The 21,519-nt window shown below is 50.2% G+C and overlaps 2 protein-coding genes and 1 pseudogene across 3 annotated transcripts; all 3 read right to left on the bottom strand.

The window, feature by feature from the left end:
- Nucleotides 1–3,011: 3,011 nt before the first annotated feature.
- On the bottom strand, nucleotides 3,012–4,654 carry LOC307177777 (C-C motif chemokine 8-like; the record flags this gene model as incomplete). Its single annotated transcript, XM_079905212.1, is given in 5 exon segments — nucleotides 3,012–3,052; nucleotides 3,055–3,102; nucleotides 3,105–3,115; nucleotides 3,521–3,638; nucleotides 4,451–4,654. Coding segments are annotated over 5 exon segments (294 nt in total). The 5' UTR covers nucleotides 4,527–4,654.
- A 2,368-nt stretch (nucleotides 4,655–7,022) lies between these two features.
- On the bottom strand, nucleotides 7,023–14,026 carry LOC307177632 (acetylcholine receptor subunit beta-like; the record flags this gene model as incomplete). The annotated part of the gene is made up of 9 exons (XM_079904958.1): nucleotides 7,023–7,393; nucleotides 7,887–8,110; nucleotides 11,018–11,227; nucleotides 11,704–11,851; nucleotides 12,216–12,324; nucleotides 12,428–12,537; nucleotides 13,079–13,123; nucleotides 13,732–13,871; nucleotides 13,957–14,026. The coding sequence occupies 9 exons, from the start codon at nucleotides 14,024–14,026 to the stop codon at nucleotides 7,028–7,030; spliced, it is 1,422 nt and encodes a 473-aa protein (XP_079761084.1). The 3' UTR covers nucleotides 7,023–7,027.
- Nucleotides 14,027–17,500: 3,474 nt separating this feature from the next.
- On the bottom strand, nucleotides 17,501–19,558 carry LOC307177692 (transmembrane protein 102-like; annotated as a pseudogene). Its single transcript, XR_013831800.1, has 3 exons — nucleotides 19,468–19,558; nucleotides 18,921–19,272; nucleotides 17,501–18,819 (listed from the first exon to the last, which is right to left on the bottom strand). The product of XR_013831800.1 is annotated as a transmembrane protein 102-like (transcript).
- Nucleotides 19,559–21,519: the final 1,961 nt, after the last annotated feature.

Below are 21,519 nucleotides of genomic sequence, written 5' to 3'. Positions count from 1 at the left end.
CCCTGCCATCCAGGCTGCCACATAACATTGAGCAGAGTTCCCTGTGCTATACAGTAGGTCCTTGTTGGTTATCCGTTTAAAATGTAGCAGTGTGTTCATGTCAGTCCCAAACTCCCTAACTATCCTTTCCACCCCACCCTTCCCTCTGGTAACCATAAGTTCATTCTCTAAGGTCTGTGAGTCTGTTTCTGTTTTGTAAATACGTTCGTTTGTATCATTTCTTTTTAGATTCCGCATACAAGGCATATCATACGATATTTCTCTTTCTCTGCCTAACTTACTTCACTCAGTATGACAATCTCTAGGTCTATCCATGTTGCTGCAAATGGCATTGTTTCATTCTTTTTAGTGGCTGAGTAATATTCCATTGTATATATGTACCACATCTTCTTTATCCATTCCTTTGTCGATGGACATTTAGGTTGCTTCCGTGTCTTGGCTTGTAAACAGTGCTGGGGTGCATGTATCCTTTCAGACAACGTTTTTCTCTGGATATACGCCCAGGAGTGGGATTGCAAGGTCATATGCTAGCTCTATTTTTATGGGGATTTTCAAAACATTAATATCCAAGTTAAGGCACATAAACATCAACAACTTAAATAAGATGACATATCACTTAACACATTTATGTTTAATGTCATTAATAAAGTTCATTGTGATTTGAAATACAACGACATAATCCCAGAGCGCCTCTGGGTAATGCTCAGGGAAAACAAATGGATTGTGTCTTGTGCTGTGGCCTGGTGCCAGTTTAGGGTGAGTCTCTTGCCTTTGGAATTTAGGATTTGTGTCTAGGTGGTTCATGAAACCCTGGGCCCAGATCTCCAGAGGGAGCTTGACCTTGAGGCTGTGGAAGAGAGTGGTTAGAACTGGATGGAGCCTACTGTGGTTGGAAAGCACTCCTTTTGCCCAGCTGACATTTAGGTGCCTTATTTAGATGCCTGGGGTTTAGGTGTGCTACCTTGGACTTCAATGGAAAGCTCATCTTCAGACAGGTTATATACCTGACTTGCAGGTGTTTGCCATTAGGCTGGGCTCCTGGCTGGCTCAGTGGTTTTAATTCTAGGCACTTTCTTCCTGGCCCTACCCTAGCCAACAGATGTGGCCAAGGTCCCAGGAGACATGGCTCCTAGAGCAGGAGAGAGTTTATGAGGTTGTCTGCCAGATCCTCTCACTTCCTGCCTGTGACACAGAACAACTTCCACTTTTGTATGGGGCATCTTAATGCCAGAGAGAGAAATTGACTTGCTGTAAGTGACTCAGAGAGTCAGGGTCAGTTCTGGGATCAGAGCCCAGAAACATTGCCTTGCTATGTTTCCATGTTTGTACTGGAATCATGGTATTTCTCCAACCAATGACAGCCCCCCTGGACTTGGGTCAGCAGGACAATAATCTTCTTTCCCTTAATGAGGGGTTTGGTCTTTGTGCCTTGGTACTGTGGGTCTCATGTCTGAAAAAGGAGCCAGCCATGCTCACGAAGTACAAGAGAATCTTGACCTTAAGAGGCTATTAAGGAAAGGAGATTCCATGTCTTCAAATGGATTTTGCAAATTCTTGAGATTGGGGGCTGAGGGTATAGTGACAGAGATGAATTCATTCTGTGTCTCAAGGGTGCAAGCCCTGTAGATATTGGTTTGCAAGATTATAAGAGAAGGGTCTGTGTCTTGGTCAATTATTCTCAACCTTCTACAACATTTAACCTATCACTCTTTCTGGCCCATTCTTCTTCACTTCATCTCCACTCCCACCCTGTACCATTTATGTCCCCATCATTTCCCCTACACCATGGCAGCAGCCTGCTCTCAGGCCTCTATCTCTCACACTCCATCCTGTAACTCAGATACTAGGTTATTCTTCCTGATGCTCACCTCTGAATGTTCTCCTTCTCTCCTATTTCAAAACTTTCAGTGCATCTCTATTACCTGCTGACTTCCCAATCTGAAATTCAAGAGCCCCTACAACCTGGCTCCAACCTGCATTTCTAAAACTCTGACTCCTCTTTCTTCCCAGAGCCCAGCCAGATGGGATTCCTTCCTCTGGCCCCCTCCCCTCATCTCCCTCCTGTATCAGTTCTGAAGAATCCTTTCATTTCCCATCATATTCCAATCTCTCAAGACCGGTCCTGTTGAAGGCTCATCTCCAGTAAAGAACCTTAAGTGGACCTCTAAGTTATAGACATCTAGTTTCCTGTTAGACTCAGTTTCATTTCTGGGACATTACTCTGGGTTTGAGAATTAATCAGATGGAGAAAACCTGGGGCTATGGAGAAAAGTTTGCAGACTGTTGCAAGAGATCAAGAGAGAGACCAGGCAAAGGTAAGTGTGGAGAGAAAAGCAATAGGAATCTAGATTCTATTAAATAAGGGCAGGTGATTTAGGGACTGGAGCCACAGGGCTGGAACAGTCTGGTCTGGTCCTTCTAGGTTCTCCGTAATCCTCAGCTGAGTCCAAAAGACTCAAGTTAGAGGATGATCCTCACACCCCCAATTGTCACTCACTGCTGCCATTTTCTCCCTTCCTGCCAAATGTTACCCCATGAAAAATAAGACCAAGTAGTTTAAAATTATATAGATTTTTTTCTTTGAAAATACCATAGTCATTTAATAACATTAATTTCCATCACAATACTACATAGCACACACCGACTTACAGGAGCACTGATTTCCTAAGAATCCAAAGGTGTTCACTCTGATGATCAGTGGAAGGACCTCAGGATACTACAGGCAGGTAGGAGGGAGAACAGTGCCATCTTACCATGAGCTTAATGGAGCTCACAAAGGAAAACTCATCACCAGATGTTGTGTTTTTACATTCATTAGGATTTATGGCAGATAAAGTTAAAACATCAATAACTTAAATATAATTATTGTTTAAGAAACTATGTGTTTTAAATTATTAAACAAAGGACCTCTTTTTGGACATGATAATAAAATAATACAGCTGGGGAAGGGTGGGGGGAAATAAATAAGATTTTCCAGGGCTCTGACTGTCTCTCAGTCCAGGTACGAAGGTTCAAGCCTTCAGGGCTTGGGGCTTTCGATCCAGGAGTTTATGGAATTCTGGACCCACTTCTGCTTGGGGTCAGCACAGACCTCCTGTCCGCTTTGGTCTTGAAGCTGTGGGGAAAAGAGGGCACAGTTAAATGGAGTGTCTTGAGGATTTTGCCCAGGAGCTTGGCCCGTTGGCCCCTGGACATGATTAGCCCTTGCTCCCTGGGTGAGGAGCCTGGATGGGGACAGGAAGAAGGGGAAAAGGGAGGAAGAGGCCTCTCTTCCAGAAAGGAAGTTCTGTTGCTACTGCTCCAGGGGAAGCCTTCCTTTAGCTCCTGGCTAAAGGAACTTGGATGATCTGACCAAGCTTCCAGAAGAGCCTGGAGTGAGTATGGATTCCTTCTCATGGGCTTCATTTGTCTATGGGGTAAAGGGTCCTTTGGATTAGATGGCATATTTATCTGACTCATTTGGAAGTATAGAACTCAGATAGAATGTTTGGCTGACGGTGCCCGGGCATGGTCCACTCACATCACAGCTTCTTGGGGACACCGGCTGTTGGTGATTCTTGTGTAGCTGTCCAGCTTCTTGAAGGGGATCTTCTTACTGATCACAATAAAGCAGCAAGTGATTGGGATGGAAACTGAATCTGAAAAACACTTTGCAAAGCATCAGAGAGTTATAGTGTATTGTCAGCCTGCATTTGTAAGAGAAGAAGGAGAAGGTAGAAGACAAAGCAAATACTCAAGTTCTAACTAAGACCTACCATTCCCTAGTTCAGAGCTTTAGTCCAGATCCCATAGATAAAATGTTATCTGTGAGTCAGTTTCCTCTGCTGAACTATGGGGCCCCTCATTGTTGACTGCAGATGGCGAAATCTTGAGTAACAAGATTAATCCTTGTAGCGTGATTTGGAGGGTCTACAGATCCAAAACCTCTGACCCTGGGAAGATAAGTTCTAAGACCTTGCTTCCCAGCTATTTGTCCCCATGGGCTTAGAGCCAACCTAAGTCACATGCTGAGATGCCTCTGGGTCCTTATCCTCCTTACACAGCCACCCTTCTGGGAGCTACCCTGGACGGTAATCCAACATTTGAAACCTCCAGCAAGAGTTTCTTCCTCTCTACTACTCCTGAAATGTCCTTCCTACCCACGATGAGAAATGGTTCTTCCTTCTGTGCCACATCTCCAAACAAGGTGAGGATTGTTGAGATAGCAGCTGCATTTCATGTCCCAAAGCTGGTGTCGAGAAAGATCGTGGAGCCTGGCTCCAGTGGCCTGGGCTTCTAGTTCTGGTTCTGCCTCTGACCAGTTGTGACATGCCAGCTCTTAACTCCCCTCTGGATTTCATTCTCTCCATCTTTTTAATGTAGGCTATGCAGCAAGCATGGGATGACTCATGCCAGGTATTAGTACCTGGGGTAGTTAAAATGTTAAGGCTTAAGAAGAGAGGAGGCTTATCTGGCTGAGCCAGCACCTGGGTGCTGAAGGCAGCTGCTGTGAGCAGCAGACACAGAAGTGCTGCAGAGACCTTCATACCGGAGGGTGAGCACGGGAGCTTCAGCCTGAGAGCTGGAGGTTTCTGAGTTGGTCTCAGCTTCTCTGTAACTCTGGCTCCTCTGGCTGATCTGCCTGCCTTTTATAGGGAGCAGAGCACATGGGCAGGGTCATGTCTAAGGAAGGATAAAATAGGCCCCTAAATGTGGTGAGTAGGTACCAGATCCTGGTGGTGATTTCCAAACACCGAGAAAAGGAAGTCGTGCAGTTTCCACCATTTGTTTAGATGGTGGGGCAGTGGTGGAAGGGTATGTGGTTATGCCCAGTAAAGTGTAGGAAGTGACCTTATTGGCCTATGAAGGGCTCTGATTTCTTTGAAATGGAACATGATCTGTTGGAAAGGAAGAGTAGAAGCTGAGTTCCTAACAGAGTGAAGAGAACCAAGTGCCTGACCCTCCCCATGTCCCGGGAGGTCTGGGATGGGGCCCTAAGGCTTTGCCTGGTCTCTTTATCAGATTCGTGTCCCTGCCATCCTAAATCAGTCAGGCTCCTTTAGAACCTCGTACAGGTAGCTTGATAGAACCTTAGCAGAACGATAGAATCCAGGAATCTTCAAGTCTTAATGCCCTGGAATGTTCTGTTGTGTAGCCTAAGAACTGGGCAGCAAATACCGATCTTTTAGGGTGGTGATTTCCAAATATTTTATCTAGACACTAAAGTTTCTTTCCAAGTGAAATGATATGCGGAAGCCCAATATATCATGCAGATTCAGGTAGAATGGGTCTGTTTGAAAAGGGTCTTTTGCTTTTGGTGTCAAATCTTTTGCCCATTAAAAAAAATTTCTTTTTTCTTACAGTTGACTTTAAGAAGTTCTTTGTATATTTTGTATTCAAGTCCTTTACCAGATATGTGCATTGCAAATATTTTCTCCACAGGCTGTAGCTTATATTCTTAATAATGGCTTTCATAGAGCAGAAGTTTTAAATTTTAATAAAGTCCAATTTATCAATGTTTTTTCTTTCATAGATGTTGCTTTTGGTACTATAGCTAAAATCTCATCATCAAACCCAAGTTTGCATATCACCTTTTCAATGAGTATTTCCAGATTTTCCACAAATCATTCAATATTCTCCAATAATCTTGAATGTTAAAGACTCCACAGGAGTCCATATATAAAGGCACCATAATTAATTGAAGAACTTCAGTTGGGAATTATATAATTTCCATTTTTTCACAATCATAAACAATAATTATGAGAAAACTGATGTAATATTATCATTAATGTCTCCATTCAGTTCCATAGCTAAGGGATTAATCAATCAAAATGTGTGGATAGAGATACACCAGAAATACATCCACACGTGGAACACCTCCTGCAGAACACCTGCTGAACGCTGGCAGGAGACCTCAGACCTCCCAGAAGGCAAGAAACCCCCCACGTACCTGGGTAGGGCAAAAGAAATGCAGTGCTGTGATTGATTAGTGATGTCTGCCATGGGTACAGCAATAGAAAGTGGTACTACCTATGTAACATAGTTGCTATTCCTGGATTAAATAATATTTAAACTTTAATTTAATTCATTAATGATTGTTTGCAAAGTATCTAGTCAGAGACAAGAGAAGCTAGCAGGCCTGGCAGAGAAGCTTCTTAGCTGTCAGGAAAGGCAGAATAGCATAGTGGTTAAAATTCTGAATTTGGATACTATGAACACTAGTTAATATCTGTATCAGAGAAAGCACAAGTTATATAACTTCTTTGTACTTCAAATTCCTTACCTATTTTTTATTTATGTGGAAATGGGGTTTATTGTGAATATTAAATTATCTGATACCCAAAACTTGCTTTGTAGTGTGAGTAGCATATGGCAAGTGATCAATAAGCTAGCTGTCATCAATAGTCAAATAAGAAGGGTATGGTGTCTAGGACATGCTAGGAAGGGACCCAGAGTGTGGTTCTTGGTCTCTTGTACAAGTTCTCTCTGAAATTGCTTCCAAACAAAGATATGTGGTAGGGATAGACCTCTGGGAATATCTGTGCTATAGGTGAGGAAAGAAAAAGAGTCTCCCAGAAGCAGAGAAGTGCAGTCCTGGGATCCTGCCATGAACCAGAAGAGTGGGCCCCAGAGGAGATGGGGGTCAGACTCCAAGCCTGACACACCGAGGGGCACCAAGGTCTTAATTCTACAGGGAGCTCAGAGATCTCAAGTGGTAAGTCACTTTGATTATGAAATTTCCCTCTCTTGTTTTGTTTTTAAACTGAATTCGAGAAATCCCATCATAAAAGTTAAAACGAAACTTTAGGTCATGCAAGTTCAGCAGCTGTTTTTTTCCAGCAGCTTGGCTGTGCTGTTTAAGGAAGTGTTCATTCTGCCCTCTCTCTTTCTTTTCTCCTCCGTGTCTTCCCAATGAGCATCTTCGTAACGCAGTTTTGACAAGTCACCTATGGCTCAGTGGCTGTGAAGGGGCACCTGAGGTCAGAAACAACCTCTGTGAATAGAGGGTCAGAAATGGGTACCCTGCAGTGGAAATAGATCTGGATTCTTACACGGTTCTTTTTTTCTTTCTTTTTTTTTTTTTTGCGGTACGCGGGCCTCTCACTGTTGTGGCCTCTCCCGTTCCGGAGCACAGGCTCCGGACACGCAGGCTCAGCGACCATGGCTCACGGGCCCAGCTGCTCCGCGGCATGTGGGATCTTCCCGGACCGGGGCATGAACCCGTGTCCCCTGAATCGTCAGGCGGACTATCAACATCATTTGGTGGCTTGCGGATGAAACATTCATCTGTTCCCCGACCCCAGCCACTTCGTGGAGAATCTCTGAGAGGTATAGGAGGTGGCTCCGGTATCTGGTCTCTCTCAGGTTTGGGTCTCTTCAGACCCAGATACAGAGGGAGTTTGTGGATAAAGATCTGCAGAGTAGAAGAAGAGGCGTATTGGAGGGGGCTCTTATGCTCTCAGACCAGAAGGGAAGCCGCCAACCACCCCCACGGCACGTGCCCATTCCTGCGCATGCGTCCATGCGTCCCACAGATGAAATGCAACTACACAGCCCAAGAGTTCTTAAGTGGGTTAGGAGGCATCCTGACTGGAAAGAAAAGTTCTGAGGGCTTCAACCCTGATAGTACCTCACCCTTAGAATGCTTCTTTGGGACCCACGATGGGCAGTATTGATGAAGAGAGTCTGGGATCTATGCAACGTCAATGATGGGAGGATAAAATTAATTGGGCAACATTTCAACACTCAAAGACCTTGGCACTTTGACACTCTACCAGGAGTTGTAGTTCTCCCTCAGGTCTGTGAAAGGGAAGGTTGAAGTTGGTGGGAGGGAGGAGCGATACCTGGACAAAAAGCCAAATATTAGGATTGAGAGTTAACACAGGTTGGAGAGGAGATCTTCTTACCTGACGGACCCAAAGGGGCATTTGGTGGGTGTGGGGTGAGCGATGGTGTAGGTTGAGGTCTACGACGCTAAGGATGACTGAGAAGGTGACGAGGACCATGGTAAACATGAGGTATTTGATAATGATGGGGACAGACAGGGAGGTCTCAGGCACTTTGTCTGCCAGCAGCAGCAGGAACACAGTAAGGGTCAGCAGGGCAAAGATGGAGAGCCCCATCTTCTCTCCTTGGGGGACAGAGGGGAAGGCGAAAGGATTAGGCTTTGCCAGAAAGCAATCTCCCTGGCATAATCAGTGACTGTGTTTCCAGCCCACTCAAGGACAGGCTTTTGGAAGGGCCAACTGCATGCAAATAACTCCTACATTTATACCTCCAACCTGGACTGATTCCCCTAAATTCCACACTTGTATCCACCTGCCTACTTAACCTCTCCATTTGGGTGTCCACTAGACATCTCGAACTTCACATGTCCAAAACTTAATTCCCTCACCACCGACTCCCGCCATAGTCTTCCTCAGTTCACAAATGACAACTCGATCTTTCCTGTGGCTCAGGCCAACTCCCTTTGAGTCATTCTCAGCTCTCCTCTCTCTCATCCCATATCCAATCCATACCAAACCCTGTTGGCTCTACCTTCAAAATATATCCTGAAACTGATGACTTATCACATCTACCACTACCATCCTGGCACAAGCCACCATTACCTCAGATCTGAGTTATTATAAAGGCCTCCTCTTTGCTTCATCCTTTGCCCCGCTGCTGACTGTTCTCAACAGAGCAGCCAGATTGACCCCGTTAAAATGTAAACCAGATCATACCACTCCAGTGGCTTCCCATCGCCTTTAGCATAAAAGTCCATACTGAAGTCTACAAGGCCTTCCCATTAGCTCTCTGACTACATCTCATACTGTTTTCTCTCTTGCTTACTTCATTCAGTTATTACTTCATTGGCTATTTCTTGAATATGCAAGGCACACGCCCACCTCAGAGCTTTTTGCACTCACTGTTAACTCCTCCTGCTAATTTCTTCCCCCAGATATCTACCAGGGTCATTCTCTCACTTCCTTCAAGTCTTTGTTCAACTATTTATCAAACATTCCCTTTCTAGTGAGGCATTCACTGACCATCCTATTTTTAAATTGCAACCCCTGTGATAAACCATAGCGGAAAAGAATATGAAAAAATATATATATCTATAAATGAGTCACTTTGCTGTACAGCAGAAATGAAACACAACATTGTAAATCAACTATATTTCAATAAAATTGTTTAAATAAATAAATAAATTGCAACCTCTACCCCCATTCTCATCCTCCCCAAACCCTTTTCCCATTTTTCCTTCTTAGGAATTGACCTCTCCTAATATACTATCTAGGAATTCCCTGGTGGCACAGTGGTTAGGAATCCGCCTGCCAATGCAGGGGACGCGGGTTTGAGCCCTGGTCAGGGGAGATCCCACATACCACGGAGCAACTAAGCCCGTGCGCCACAACTACTGAGCCTGTGCTCTAGAGCCCGCCAGCCACAACTACTGAGCCCACGTGCCACAGCTACTGAAGCCCACGCACCTAGATTCTGTGTTCCACAACAAGAGGAGCCACCGCAGTGAGAAGCTCGTGCACTGCAACAAAAGTAGCCCCTGTTCACCACAACTAGAGAAAGCCCCCGCGCAGCAACGAAGACCCAACGCAGCCTTAATTAATTAATTAATTTTAAAAATAATAATATACTATCCAATGGGTTTATTTATTATGTTTGCTGACTGTCTCCCCACTAGAATATAAACTCCATGAGAGCAGGGATTTTTGTCTGTTTTATTCACTGATGTATTCCCAGTGCCTTGCACATTACAGATGTTCAACAAATATTGTTAAATGAGGGAGTGGACCAACCCCTGTAGCAGGAACTATATAGCAAATCGAAGGATCTAAAAATGAAACCAAGTATATAAGACTATGCCAGGTGACTGGTTATTACTGTGGCATACAACAGGCGCTGCAAACTTCATGGAAGCTATTGAAATAAGTAACTATTATGGTCTGTTCTACTTTAGTCCTGTAATATGGGGTTCCAAGATTTGCCTTGCTCCAGGAAGAAGGAGAAGTTACATGTGGAAGTGTGTTCTAGAGATGCATCACTCTCCTTCCCTAGACTGAGACAGGGCTTGATTACAGAGAGAAGGAAAGCGTGTGTTTTTTGTTTGTTTTGTTTTGTTTTGTGTTTCAGGCCACAGCAGTGAAAGCCCAGAATCCTAACCACTAGGATACCACGGAACTCCCAGGAAAGCATGTTCTGAATATAAGAGTTTAGGATATCAGTCTCTGAATCAGACTAGTACTAAGCAGGGTTGGAATAGCAACACTGCCTCTCTCTGTGTAATGTCAGGTGAATGACTTAAACTCACTTAGCCTCTGTGAAACGGGCAGACAATTCAGTACTTACCTCACAGAGTTGTGACGATTAGAACTGAGTTAACATATGTAACACATTATTTGTATTATCTTATAGCAAGTGCTCAAAATTAGAAAAGACTATACCTACACTTACACAAAGCTTACAGAGTACCAGGCATAGTTCTATTAACTCAGTTAATCCTCAATATAGTCCTATGTGGGAGGCACAACGACTGTCCTATTTCCAGATCAGGACACTAAGAGATTAAGGAATTTGCCCAAGGTTACTCTGTTAGCATATTGTGCTGTCTCCCAGAGAAATGTTGGCTATTATTTCCAAGGGACATAGGAGGTTAAGGGACTAGTAGGCGGCATTTGACAAGTGGGGGAGAGAGGATGCCAGGAATGGGGAAAGGGAAAGGAAGTGTTAGCTGAGCCTGGGAGTTTGTTGGTCAGAGGAGTGGCAGTTCCAAGGGTGAGATCCTAGGATTCTGAAGGGAAGAGTTCAGAAGTTACTGGGTGCAGAGAAGTGAGCGGCAGAGGGGAGGTAGAGCTTGAGGTTGGAGGGGAAATCTGGATGCAGAGGCAAAGGCTCTTCCTGAAAGGAAAACCTGGGTGAGATTGCTGAGGCACAGTTCATGAAGGCTTGAGTTGGCAGGAAAACCTTCCCTGTTTTATGGGTGAAGAGCAAGAACCTGAGCTATTGGTAAGAAGGAGTGCTGGGCCCCTTCCCCTCTTACCTGCATCTGGTGGCAGGTAGAAGACAAAGATGGCCAGAAGAGTGATGAGGATGCATGGGGCAATGACGTTGACCAGGTAAAAGAGAGGCTTCCGGCGAATGATGAAGTAGAAGGTGACTGCTTCACGCCGTCTTTCCCCCCCTCCCCTAGGATCCACTGGAGGCTGGATTAGCCGAGAAGGCTTGTGAATAATCTCCCATTGACCATTCTCTTGGGGGGAGTGGGGGGAGAAGAGAAGGTGACACAGATGTGGAACCTGTCTTTGTTTGTGCCAGATACGGCTTTCTTTTCTTTTTTTGTTTTTGTTTGTGTGTGTGTGTGTGCCTCACTGCGCCACCGCGCTGCTTGTGGGATCTTAGTTCCCCAACGAAGGATTGAATCCGGGCCCTCAGCAGTGAAAGTGTGGAGTCCTAACCACTGGACCGCCAGGGAATTCCCAGATATGGCTTTCTCTGCCACATCCTAGAGCAGGGGGGACTGATGTAATAAGGGGCCAGCTATGGTCCCTGGGCTGGACAGCCCATCTCTAATAAATTTGAGCAAGTCTCAATTTCCATAACCACAAAATATAGACAGTTACACCTATCTTGCTGAACCCACAGGGACTCACTGAGGGAGTATATTTATCAGCCTGTTAGAAACTGGAAATCGTAAAGCCCATGGACATGGGAGCCAAGCCCACTCACCAATAAAGTTGCCTTCATGAATGTGCACTTCCTGCCGCTCCTGCCCATCGGGACCCAAGCCGGTCTGCAGACTGACTTCTGAGCTGTCATAGCTATAGGAACTGAACACCATGGTGCAGTTCTGCCAGTCAAAGGGGAAGTAGGTGACCTGGATGGAGTGGAGAGTCACTAGAGCTGCCAGAGAGCTGGTCAGGGCTGGGGGAGCTGGGGAGGTCACAGGGCAGACAGGGGTCAGAGGATATGGGGCACCAGGGAGATAGGGATCACCAGGGGGAGATCGCAGAGAAGTGGAGTCACAGAGGAATAAGAAGGTTATGCGGGGAGGTCATGGACAATGGAGGGGGGCGGTCACTGAGGAAGACTGGAAGTCAATGAAAGTGGACAGAGAAGATGAAACTCAACGGAAAATCAGAAGGGTAGAGAGACGTGAGGGTCATGGGGATAATGGAGGAGGGATATCTGAGTGAGGGTTTCTAGGAGCGCCTTGAGCTTCCCAGGTGGGGCCCGGACACCTGGATGCTGCAGCTGCTGCGATAGATGCCCGGGGGCTGCCAGCGCACGGAGCCGTCGGAGGACACCATGACTCTGATGTCCAGAGCAACATCAAAATTTCCGTCGTTGCTGCCGGGAAAGAATCTTCTCATCTGGGATCAGGCCCCTCCCTCCGGAGGCCGCGCCCCTCCAAGGCCCTGCCCCACCTCCCAGACTCTGGGAACATCCTTACTTGTTTAGGAGCACCACGTCTGGTAGCCACACGGATTCGGCAGTGATGCGGAGTGAATCGATGCCCTCTTGCTCCTCAGGGTCCCAGCTCAGCCTGTAGTCAGTCCACTCCTAGGGAAGCAGAGGCTGAGGGGCCGTCTGGGGCTGGAGGCTGGAAGGAGTCTTGGGATGTGCTGAGGAAGCCTGGGCAGGGAATGCAAGGGAGGAGAGCCGCGCAGGCATGGTCTGTGGTTCTGGAGGCCGGGGCTCTGTTTAAGACTCCACCTGCACTCTTTGGGACCCTATCAACTAATTTCCCCTTCTCTCTCACCGGGCCCCAATTTCTTCTTTCTGTAAAAACGAGGGGGTTGCACGCTAGCCTCTAAAACAGCGGCTTTCAAACTGCAGTTAACGACCCTTTTCATAGGTCCGGAATCAAATGAGTGGCCCCAAACCAGTGTTAAAAAAAATTTAGAATTAAAAATGCATGGAATGCAGCTCCCATAGCAAAGATAGGTATTGTTTCCTGAAGCTTCTGTTTCAGTTATAAATGTGTTTTCTGAGGTCGTGATGCAAAAAAAAAAAAAAAACAAACTTACTGGGCGGAACTTTCGAGGAAATTGTAAAGGCAGCGGGATGCCCGCCCTTTCCCACCCTGCGGGGGTCTCCGTACCAGGTCTAAGTAGACCTTTGTGCTCATCTCCTCATCCTTCTCGTCCTAGAAGGGAAAAGTTTAAAGGGTAGGTATGATGTCAGTGTAGAGAAATGAGGGGCTCGGTGGGTAAACTCTCCCTGGAAACTCCCCTCTTTTTCTGAGTCGCACCCTCTTGGGTTCAAGCTCCACCTCCTACAAACTGCGTTGGCTTAAGCCCAGCCTCTATCGTAAACTTCCTGCTGGCCGTACAGCCAGCCAGTTCATTTACCAGTCCCGGCCCCGGCCGGAGTGAATCTCTGCCCGCTGTTGTTTATTGACCCTGTCCGGCACCAAGGTCCGCCCCAGCCTGTGACCCCGCCTCAAGGTCCGCTCTCCGGCCTGTCCATCGAGGTCCGCTCTCCGGCCTGTCCATCGGCCCAGCTCCACTTTGATATCAGCCAACAGGCCATTTCATCATCCTGCCCGGCTCAATCCTGGCCGGTCCAGCAGCCACGCCCACAGCTTGTCCATTGGTCCGATTTCGACCCAACCTCTACTAACGACCCGTCAGTCACCCAGCCTGGCTTCGCCCCGGGCCCCGCCCCCAGTGGTCCCTGGGTTCCGCCCTGCCTAAAGCCACGCTCCCCAGCCGGCTAGTGGGCCAGACCTCAACTCCCCGCGTGCGCCCTCACCAGGCTGATTAATTGCGCTAGGCTGAGACCAACGCTGACCCCGACGCGGTCTCCCACCTCCCGCGCCGGCCTCACCGAGCTATCATAGCCCGAGAAAAGTTTCTTGCGGAGTCGGCCCTCCGCCTCTGAGCCGCGGGCGCCTGGAGGAGGAGAGAACTGAGTGAAGCCGTGGTGCTCGGCCACGACCTCTGGCCCTGTCACTGCCCCTTTGACGCCCAGACTTACCCGGGGCGAACGGCGCCCCCAACGCCCCCAGCAGCAGCAGCAGCAGCAGCAGCAGCGCCCCTGGGATCATAGCCCGCCCGCGTCGCTCAGTGAGTCCGCTTGGGTGAGCCGCCAGGACAGCCAGCGCAGGAGAAGTGACGAGGCGCCCAGGAATGTGCACCTGTTATTGGGGGGCAGCCGCCAGCCTACCCGCCCCGCCCCTGGGGCTTGATCCCTCCCCGAGCGACTGCCAAAGCCTGCTACCCACAGATGGCAGACAACACTTCAATTGTATAAATCGTCTTTAATTGAGAAAGCACGGAGTGGAGACTGGTCCCCTGGGAGCAGAGCCTTTCTGGATACCTAACACCCAGCTGAGGTAAAGCAAGTTCTATTCAGTTAGAAGCTGGAGGGGTGTATGAGGTCTAGAGACCAAGAGGCCCTCACCCTCCTTGGCCTGACCTGTAGGGGAGAAGGGTGGGACTTATTGCTGAATTGGTGTCTCCTCATTTGAGGGGGGTCAAAGCTATGTCCCATTTGTCTTTTCTATTCTAGACCCATTACCCCAAAGACCTCAGCTTTACAGGAGACCTGGAAGGAATTCCTGCTGAGGTAGCTAAGTGTTCATGTCCCCCCAACCCAGGCACAGGTCCAGTCGTGACATGGTTCTGGCCACTTTCCCATCCTAGCTGCCCTTCTATGAGCCAGGGATTCCTTCCAAAACTCCTCTGCCCTTCCTCAGCCTCTGTTCCCTGGCAGGGCCCCAGCTGAGTTGCAGGAGCTAGAAACTGCATGTAAAAAATAAGGTGAGCATTCTATAGGAAGAATGAGAGTTTTGGGAAATTGTCTAGGGAAAACAAGAAGTTCTGGATGATCCATCCAGAACTTAGTTCTTTGTGAATCATAGCTGGGACCTTTCCAGAGCTCCTGCTGTAGTGGGATAACTGAGGACATGGAAAGGAGACGTGACCCACGAGCGTCCCCCCCCCGCCCAGCAAACTGGGGGCTGGCGAATAAGCCAGAACTGCAAACAGTCCTGATTTCTTTGAGCCCTCCCCGGCAAACCGGAGGCATGCGAATAAGCCAGACTTGTGAACAGTTCTGATTGCTTCGAGCGCCCCCCCCCCCCGACAAACTGGGGGCCTGCAAAAGAAGCATTGAGTGCTTTGGGCACTGATCCATGAGATGTCCTCAGTATAATCAGAGTGGTGGGAACGCAAGAAAATGTCCTTCTGCTACTTCAGTATAATCAAAATAATGGTGGGAACTTTCTGCTGTTCTTGCGCTCAAGGATGAAGCACGGCAGGTGCTCACAAAAGCCAATTATTGCTTGTATAATTAATAAAAAACATAGCTTGCTGTTTCGGCACTTCTAAAATGTTAAAAAAAACAAGTCTCAAAGTGTAAACCTAGATAATACTTTAATAAAAGTTACCACGACAAGACAGACGGCGCTGTTTTGCCTGAGCGAGCGGCAGCCCTCTACTGCTGTGCTTTGGCACAATTCATCTCGTGTGATGAGCTTACTTTCGCCCCTGTCCTAAGAAACTACAACACCTGCTTAACAGGTATCACGAGACAAGGTGGGAGCGTGGGTCTAGAACTCTTACTCTAGACCAATAACATGCCTATATAGGCTCTAGTTCCATCCTAGAGGGAAGGGCTGAGAGTCGGGGTCTATGTCCTAGAGCTGAGATTCAGAAGGAAGTATGGCTCCGTATGTGTCTAGAACACCACGCTCTAGAACTGGGTGTCTCTGGGGTAAGAAAGTTAAACCTGTGGTGATCTGAGACTGGCCCAATTCAGGCCAAGACCAACAGCTGGACAGGGCCCAAATCCAGCCTCTCTCTAGTTGGAAAACAGGGGTCCATCTGGGTGAAGGACAGAAGGCTGATGGATCCAGAACAGAGCCTGGCAGCATGCCTGTGTTCCAGCACAGACCCTGGGTGCAGAAATGGCCCTGGCTGGGGTGCCTGGTGTTCCAGAACCTGTCTGCAACAAGGCAGAAGGTGCAGTAGCGAAAGAAGGAAACTAATCCTGAGCTGCAGTGGACCTATAAGTCTATGGCTTGGTGGCCATGAAAAGGGCAAAGGGCTCCAGGAACTGGCTGAGCCCGGGGTGGGGAAGATTTATGCCCTGGTTTTGTCAGTTTTGGAACCCGCCGCGCCATCTCGGGAAAAGGCTTTGGAGGGTGTGAGTGTGGAAGGAAAGAAGTGATCAGCCAGGACCATTTTCAGACATCCCCCTCTCTGACCCCTTTCCCGGGCCCAAGGATCTAAGGGTCTCAGCAGCCCCGGAAGTCATGGCCGGCCCCTAGGCTCCCTCAGGGTAGAGCACCTGGTGGGACGTGGCTGCTCAGGGCATGAGTGTGGCAGCAGGGGTGAGAGCAGGGCCAGAAGCAGGGCTGGGAGACAGGCTGCGGTGGTGGCGAGTGAAGGGAGCCTCCAGTCCGGGGACTACATGGCAGGGGCCAGGGGGACTGGAAGGGGAGGTCTCAGGGACACTGTGGAGAGAAGGCCCCTCAACCTGTCCTGTCTTGTCGATCCGGGGACGGCTGGCGCTGGCTCCGGTTCCAGGCTCCTCCCTCCCTGTACCCCACAAGCGGAGCTTCCCCCCACGCCCGGCTAGGCGTCCCGGACCCCAGGAAGGAGTGAGGGTGTCTCCGCAGAGCGCCCTGGTCTGGCGAAGTGAGCACTGGGCCTGGCGGCTGGACCAAGCGGAGCGGCGGCAGCGGTTGGGAAGCTGAGGCGGCGGCGGCGGCGGCGACAGCGGCTTCCCCCTCCTCCGAGAGCCGGTCCGGGGGCGGGGCAGGGGGCGGAGACGCCGGGAAAGAGCGGGAGGTGAAGCTGGGCGGGCGGAACCCCGGGGTTCCTTGGAGGCAGGGAGCGGCGACGGTCTTAGAGACAGGCGGAGCCGAGGCAAGGCCGCATGTCTCGCATGTCTCGGGGTTCAGAGGAGGAGGGACAAGGAGGCGACTCCACTGAATGGAACTCTGGATGGGGGGAGAGGTTGGGCTTAGATAGATGGAATGGCGGATGCCCCGAGAATGGAGAAAGGGACCCTACTGCCTGGGATGGAGGGCAGAACTGGATGAGGAAGGTGGCGGGAATAACTGAAGAGGTAGCGGTGGTGGTGAGGTCTAGCCTGGGGTGAAATCCGGCCTCCTTAATGTCTCTGCTTTTGTGTGAGACAAATTGGTCAGTCCCTGGTCTCCATACCTTTCTCCTTTACACGTTTTTTCAGCAAATATATTACCCCCATCCCGATTGACTCCTAAGAGAAAAGACCATAAGAACTGGAGGGAGATGGATGCCAGGGGCTGCACCGGAGTGGGAGGGGTGCTGGCCACAGATTTGGAAAGTGGAGAGGCCAGAATGGAACGACCTGTGCCAGGGATGGGGCGGGAGGAGGATGGGAGGAAGCGGAGGAACCGGCGAGGAGGCCTTCTAGAACGGGCTCTTCGGGCCCAAAGCGCTCAGCCTGTCTCCCAGGTGAGGGGAGAGCAGTGCCCTCCACATCCCGCTGGCCAACAGAAGCACATTCCAGGTTAGTAGGAACAGCGTCTTTAATGGGCCCCGCCTCCCACGCCGGCTAAGCCGCCCCCCTTGCGTGCAGCCTTGGCCTCTTCCACAGCGGCGCGCAGGGCGCGGGCAGGGTCCCTGCGAAGCATAGCCAACGCCCCGAGCAGCGAAGCGGCCCCGTCCCCCGCACGGAGCTTTTGGCCACTCAGAAAATAGTGGGGCAGCATCCCGGCCTCGAGCACCCGGCCCAGCTCATCCAGCAGCCCGAGGCAGCTGGCGCCCGCATTCTCGGCTCGCGCCAGATAGGGCGCGGGCAGCCGCTCACACGCCCAGTAGAGCAACGTCCGCAGGAGGTAGGGCGCCGCGACCCTAGTCCTGGCCACCAGAGGGCGCAGCAGCGCCTGGGCCGCCGCGTGCGCTTGCAGCAGGGGAACGGGTATGCGCGTCTTGAGCGCCAGCTCTTGGCGTGCGAAGTAGAGCTGCCAGCAGGAGGCGTCCGGCCGCTCTGTGCCGCCGCCGCCGCCGGGCACCAGGGAGAAGGAAGACGACTCCGAGGCCAGCGGGCCGGCCCACGAGTGGCTCCGAGCCCCCTGGGACCAGCCGGCCACGGACACCACGGGGATCAAGTCGAAAAGCAGGAGGCGGCGCGGGGGCCCGGGCGTAGCCAGGAGGATGGTGGTGATCCCCGCGTGGCGGGCTGCCTGGACCAAGCGCGGGGCACCCGGAACCGGAAACGGGGACTCAGTGACCGCAGCCAGCGAAGCAGAGAACCGGGCAGCCACCTGGGTGGGGCACAATGTGGGCCATGCCTCCGGAGCCTCCAACGGCTGTGGCACTGGGCTAACGTCGGTTGCTTTGGTGACGTCACCATTCGTTTTTTTCAGTGGTGAGGGAAAGTCAACATCGGTTACGTCTTGTTGAGGCAACTCTGGCACTGAAACATTACTAGGTGAGTTTTCCAAAGACTCGTGTGCCTCAGGCTCAGTGACGTGTAGCTGGTCCACAGAGATTTGCGGATCCTTGGGAGTTTCTTTGCTTTGGGCTGGGTGGATCGAATCACGTCCTCCTGGGACTGGGGGTCCTAGGCAATCCTGTCATGCCTCCCGGACCGAGGTTCCGCGTACCTGCTCTGGGAGGAAGAGCCATGTGTAACAGGATCCCACATCCGGTTGCAGCTCCTACCCAGTGCCATCTAGCGAAAGCACGGGCACCAGGAGTGTGAAGCCGGAGTCGTAGTGAGGTCCCCGAGCGTAGGGACCTAGAGGCGCAGGCCCCAGATCCAGGGAGCCCTCGCGAATCCCGCAACGAAGTTGCAGGAGCTCTGCCTGAGGAGGAAAGCGAGGGTCCCGGCAGTGAACGAGACCTAAGGAAAGAGAAGGGACCGTAAAGTCGTGATCCAGAGCCGGGGCGGGGTGAGGCGGAGCTGAGAGCTGCAAGTTCCCGAAGGCTGGGAGGGTTACTTACCAAGCAAAGAGAAAACAAAGTCCTTGGCCTGGAGGAGATCTGGTCCTGGCTTGGGACCTTCACTCCAGCTCGCCTGCAGCTGCGCCGTTCTTGCGGCGCAGTTCTTGCAGCTGCGCCGCAGAGCAGAAGTCGATGTCCGTGAGCGGCCGGGCTGGGGCTGGGGGCGGTGGGCCCCACCAGGGAGCACTCCCCCAGACCGCGGAAGCCATATGGCTCTGTCGTTTGGGGGCTAGGAAATACACAGACGGGAGGAAGCCCAGACGGGCCGTACCTTTTGCTGCGGAAAACTGGCCCCCGTTCTTTGCTCTTCCAGAGGCCAAGAGGGTTCCCAAGACACAGTCCGCCAATGGGTCTGCAGACGAAGGGCCCTAAATTTAGTCTTGAAAGAGAACAAATAAATACCTCCTCCATCCTTGCCCTTTTCTTATATGCTGGTCCCCGCCCCCATGGAACGGTTCACCTGACTCAGCAGGTAGAAAGTAGCTGTTTGGCCCCTCCTAAGGAATGCAATAGCCTCCTTCGCTGCCCCTTGTCTACGTCCCCTTACCTCTTTTTCAGAAGAGGCTAGTGGTTTGCGGCTTCCCTCTTAGGGTTAGCTGCAAAGGCTGGGAAGAGAATGGATAGGAAGATTCAACAGGTAACTTCTTCCCGCTGCCTGTAAGGCCACGCCCTTAAATTATAGCCACGCCCCTTTCTGGAGACTGTCGGGGTGGTTCCGGACCAGCCCGGCCTCCAGTCAGAGTTCAGTCACTCCTTTTGCTCTGCAGAGATCTCGCGGCTGTTCTGGGAGTTGTAGTTTGTCTTCAAAGCTACCAGGGCGTTGGGGCCACGCCCCCACATCCTTTCCTGTTCCGTTGAAGTAGTGCCTGATGGAAGTTGTAGTTTCTATGGAGGTAAGCTATTCTGTGTCTTTATGATAAACTATTCTGTGTCTTTACAAGGCCAGGTGAATCGCACAAACACTCCTTGGGGTCAGAACAGAGGCCTAATAGGATGGATCTGAATAGCAAACAATAATGAGGGACATACACTAGGGCATGCGGAGAAATAGGGGACTCTACATCTCACTTGGGAGTAGAGGAGCCCTGGTCATTTAAATCTAGAAGGGTTCTTGCATGCAATTATAACTTCAGTTTAGAGATGAGACTGCAAGCCTAGAAAGGTTGCACATGACTTGTCCAAGGTCAGAGCTGAGCCAGAGAGGTGTTGGAAATGGGCTCTCCGGCTGGGACGTATCTCCTTGGAATCGGCGGTGGTAACGTTAGACAAGAACACACCGATAGTGTGCATGTAGTGACCCGGGGATGGACATCTGACTCAGGGAAGGGACATATTAGTGTTGCCCACCTCAGACACACAAGTGGTGGCAGGGAAAACGCTTTGGAATCTCGCAGCTTATGTGTGTATACAGAAGAGTTATCAGGACTGAAAATCAAGTCCAGAGGAAACTCCAGCTGGGCTAGGGCAGGGCAATGAAAAATTATCAGGGGAAGGAAATGGCTTTCAGCGACCAGTGTTATCATGGACACAGCTAGGGTCCAGGATGAAACTAGGAGCCAGAATAATAGGACAGAAAGACAGGACACCAGAGACACGCTCACAGATTAGACCGATGCACACTGGACCAGGAATTCTTACATGCCTTTTACCCAGAGGTCTGTCTCCACACTGAACTGGGACTAAGTCCATGGGCAAGAAAATTAAGTGGAGACACCTCGAAATATTTAGAGGCCTATGAAGGAGGGTACCCTCAGAATCCAGGGCTCAGTTTGGGGAGCCTAAAACACAAGGTTTCCTAGTCACTGACAAAGAGAGGTCTTCTCCCTCAGTAACCAAGAGCCCCAAACACAGCCCAGAACGGGGGAGGCAAGTTTCCATACATCTGGTCGTGACCCAAGAGACCAGATGAGGAAAGCTGAAGCCTGGGCTCTTTCTCACAGTCTGGGGAAATCAGGCATTGGCTGTCCATCCCCACATCTTACCTCCTCCCCAGAGGGTGGCTTCTGAGCCACCCTAAAAAGAGCTAAGTTCTCTGGACTCTGGGGGAGCTTTAAGATGCTGGGGGTGGGTGACAGGGAAAGGGAAATTGCTGTAAGCTCTGAAGCACTGCTCTGCAATAGCATTTTCCATGATGATGCAAATGTTCTAAATCTGTGCCGTGCAATGCAGTAGCCGCTAGCTCCATGTGCCTACTGAGCGCTTAGAAGGTTGTGGCACTGAGGAGCAGAGGTTTTTTTTTTTTTTTGGCCAAGCCATGAAGCTTGCGGGGTCTGAGTTCCCCGACCAGCGATTGAACCCCAGCCACAGCAGGGAAAGCGCCAAGTCCCAACAACTGGACCGCCAGGGAACAGAATTTTTAACTTTTTAACTTAATTTTTAACAATTAATTTTCCTTAATTTTAACTAATTTACATTCTAATAGGCATTTGGCTAGTGGCTACTGTAATTGACAATGCAGCTCTAGGGCCTTGGGGATGAAGGATTCAGCTAGACAGTGATGGAGGGAAAGCAGGGATACCCTCCTCATCAGGCCCTGTGGGATGGGGCTGGGGTGGATGTCCTCAAGCAACCACAGAACACTTCTCTTGTCTCTTTATTC

This window comes from Stenella coeruleoalba (assembly GCF_951394435.1).
Source record: "Stenella coeruleoalba genome assembly, chromosome: 19".
NCBI classification, from domain to species: Eukaryota; Metazoa; Chordata; class Mammalia; order Artiodactyla; family Delphinidae; genus Stenella; species Stenella coeruleoalba.
The sequence above is the reverse complement of the archived record's forward strand: the minus strand, read 5'-3'. Positions and strand labels throughout refer to the sequence as shown.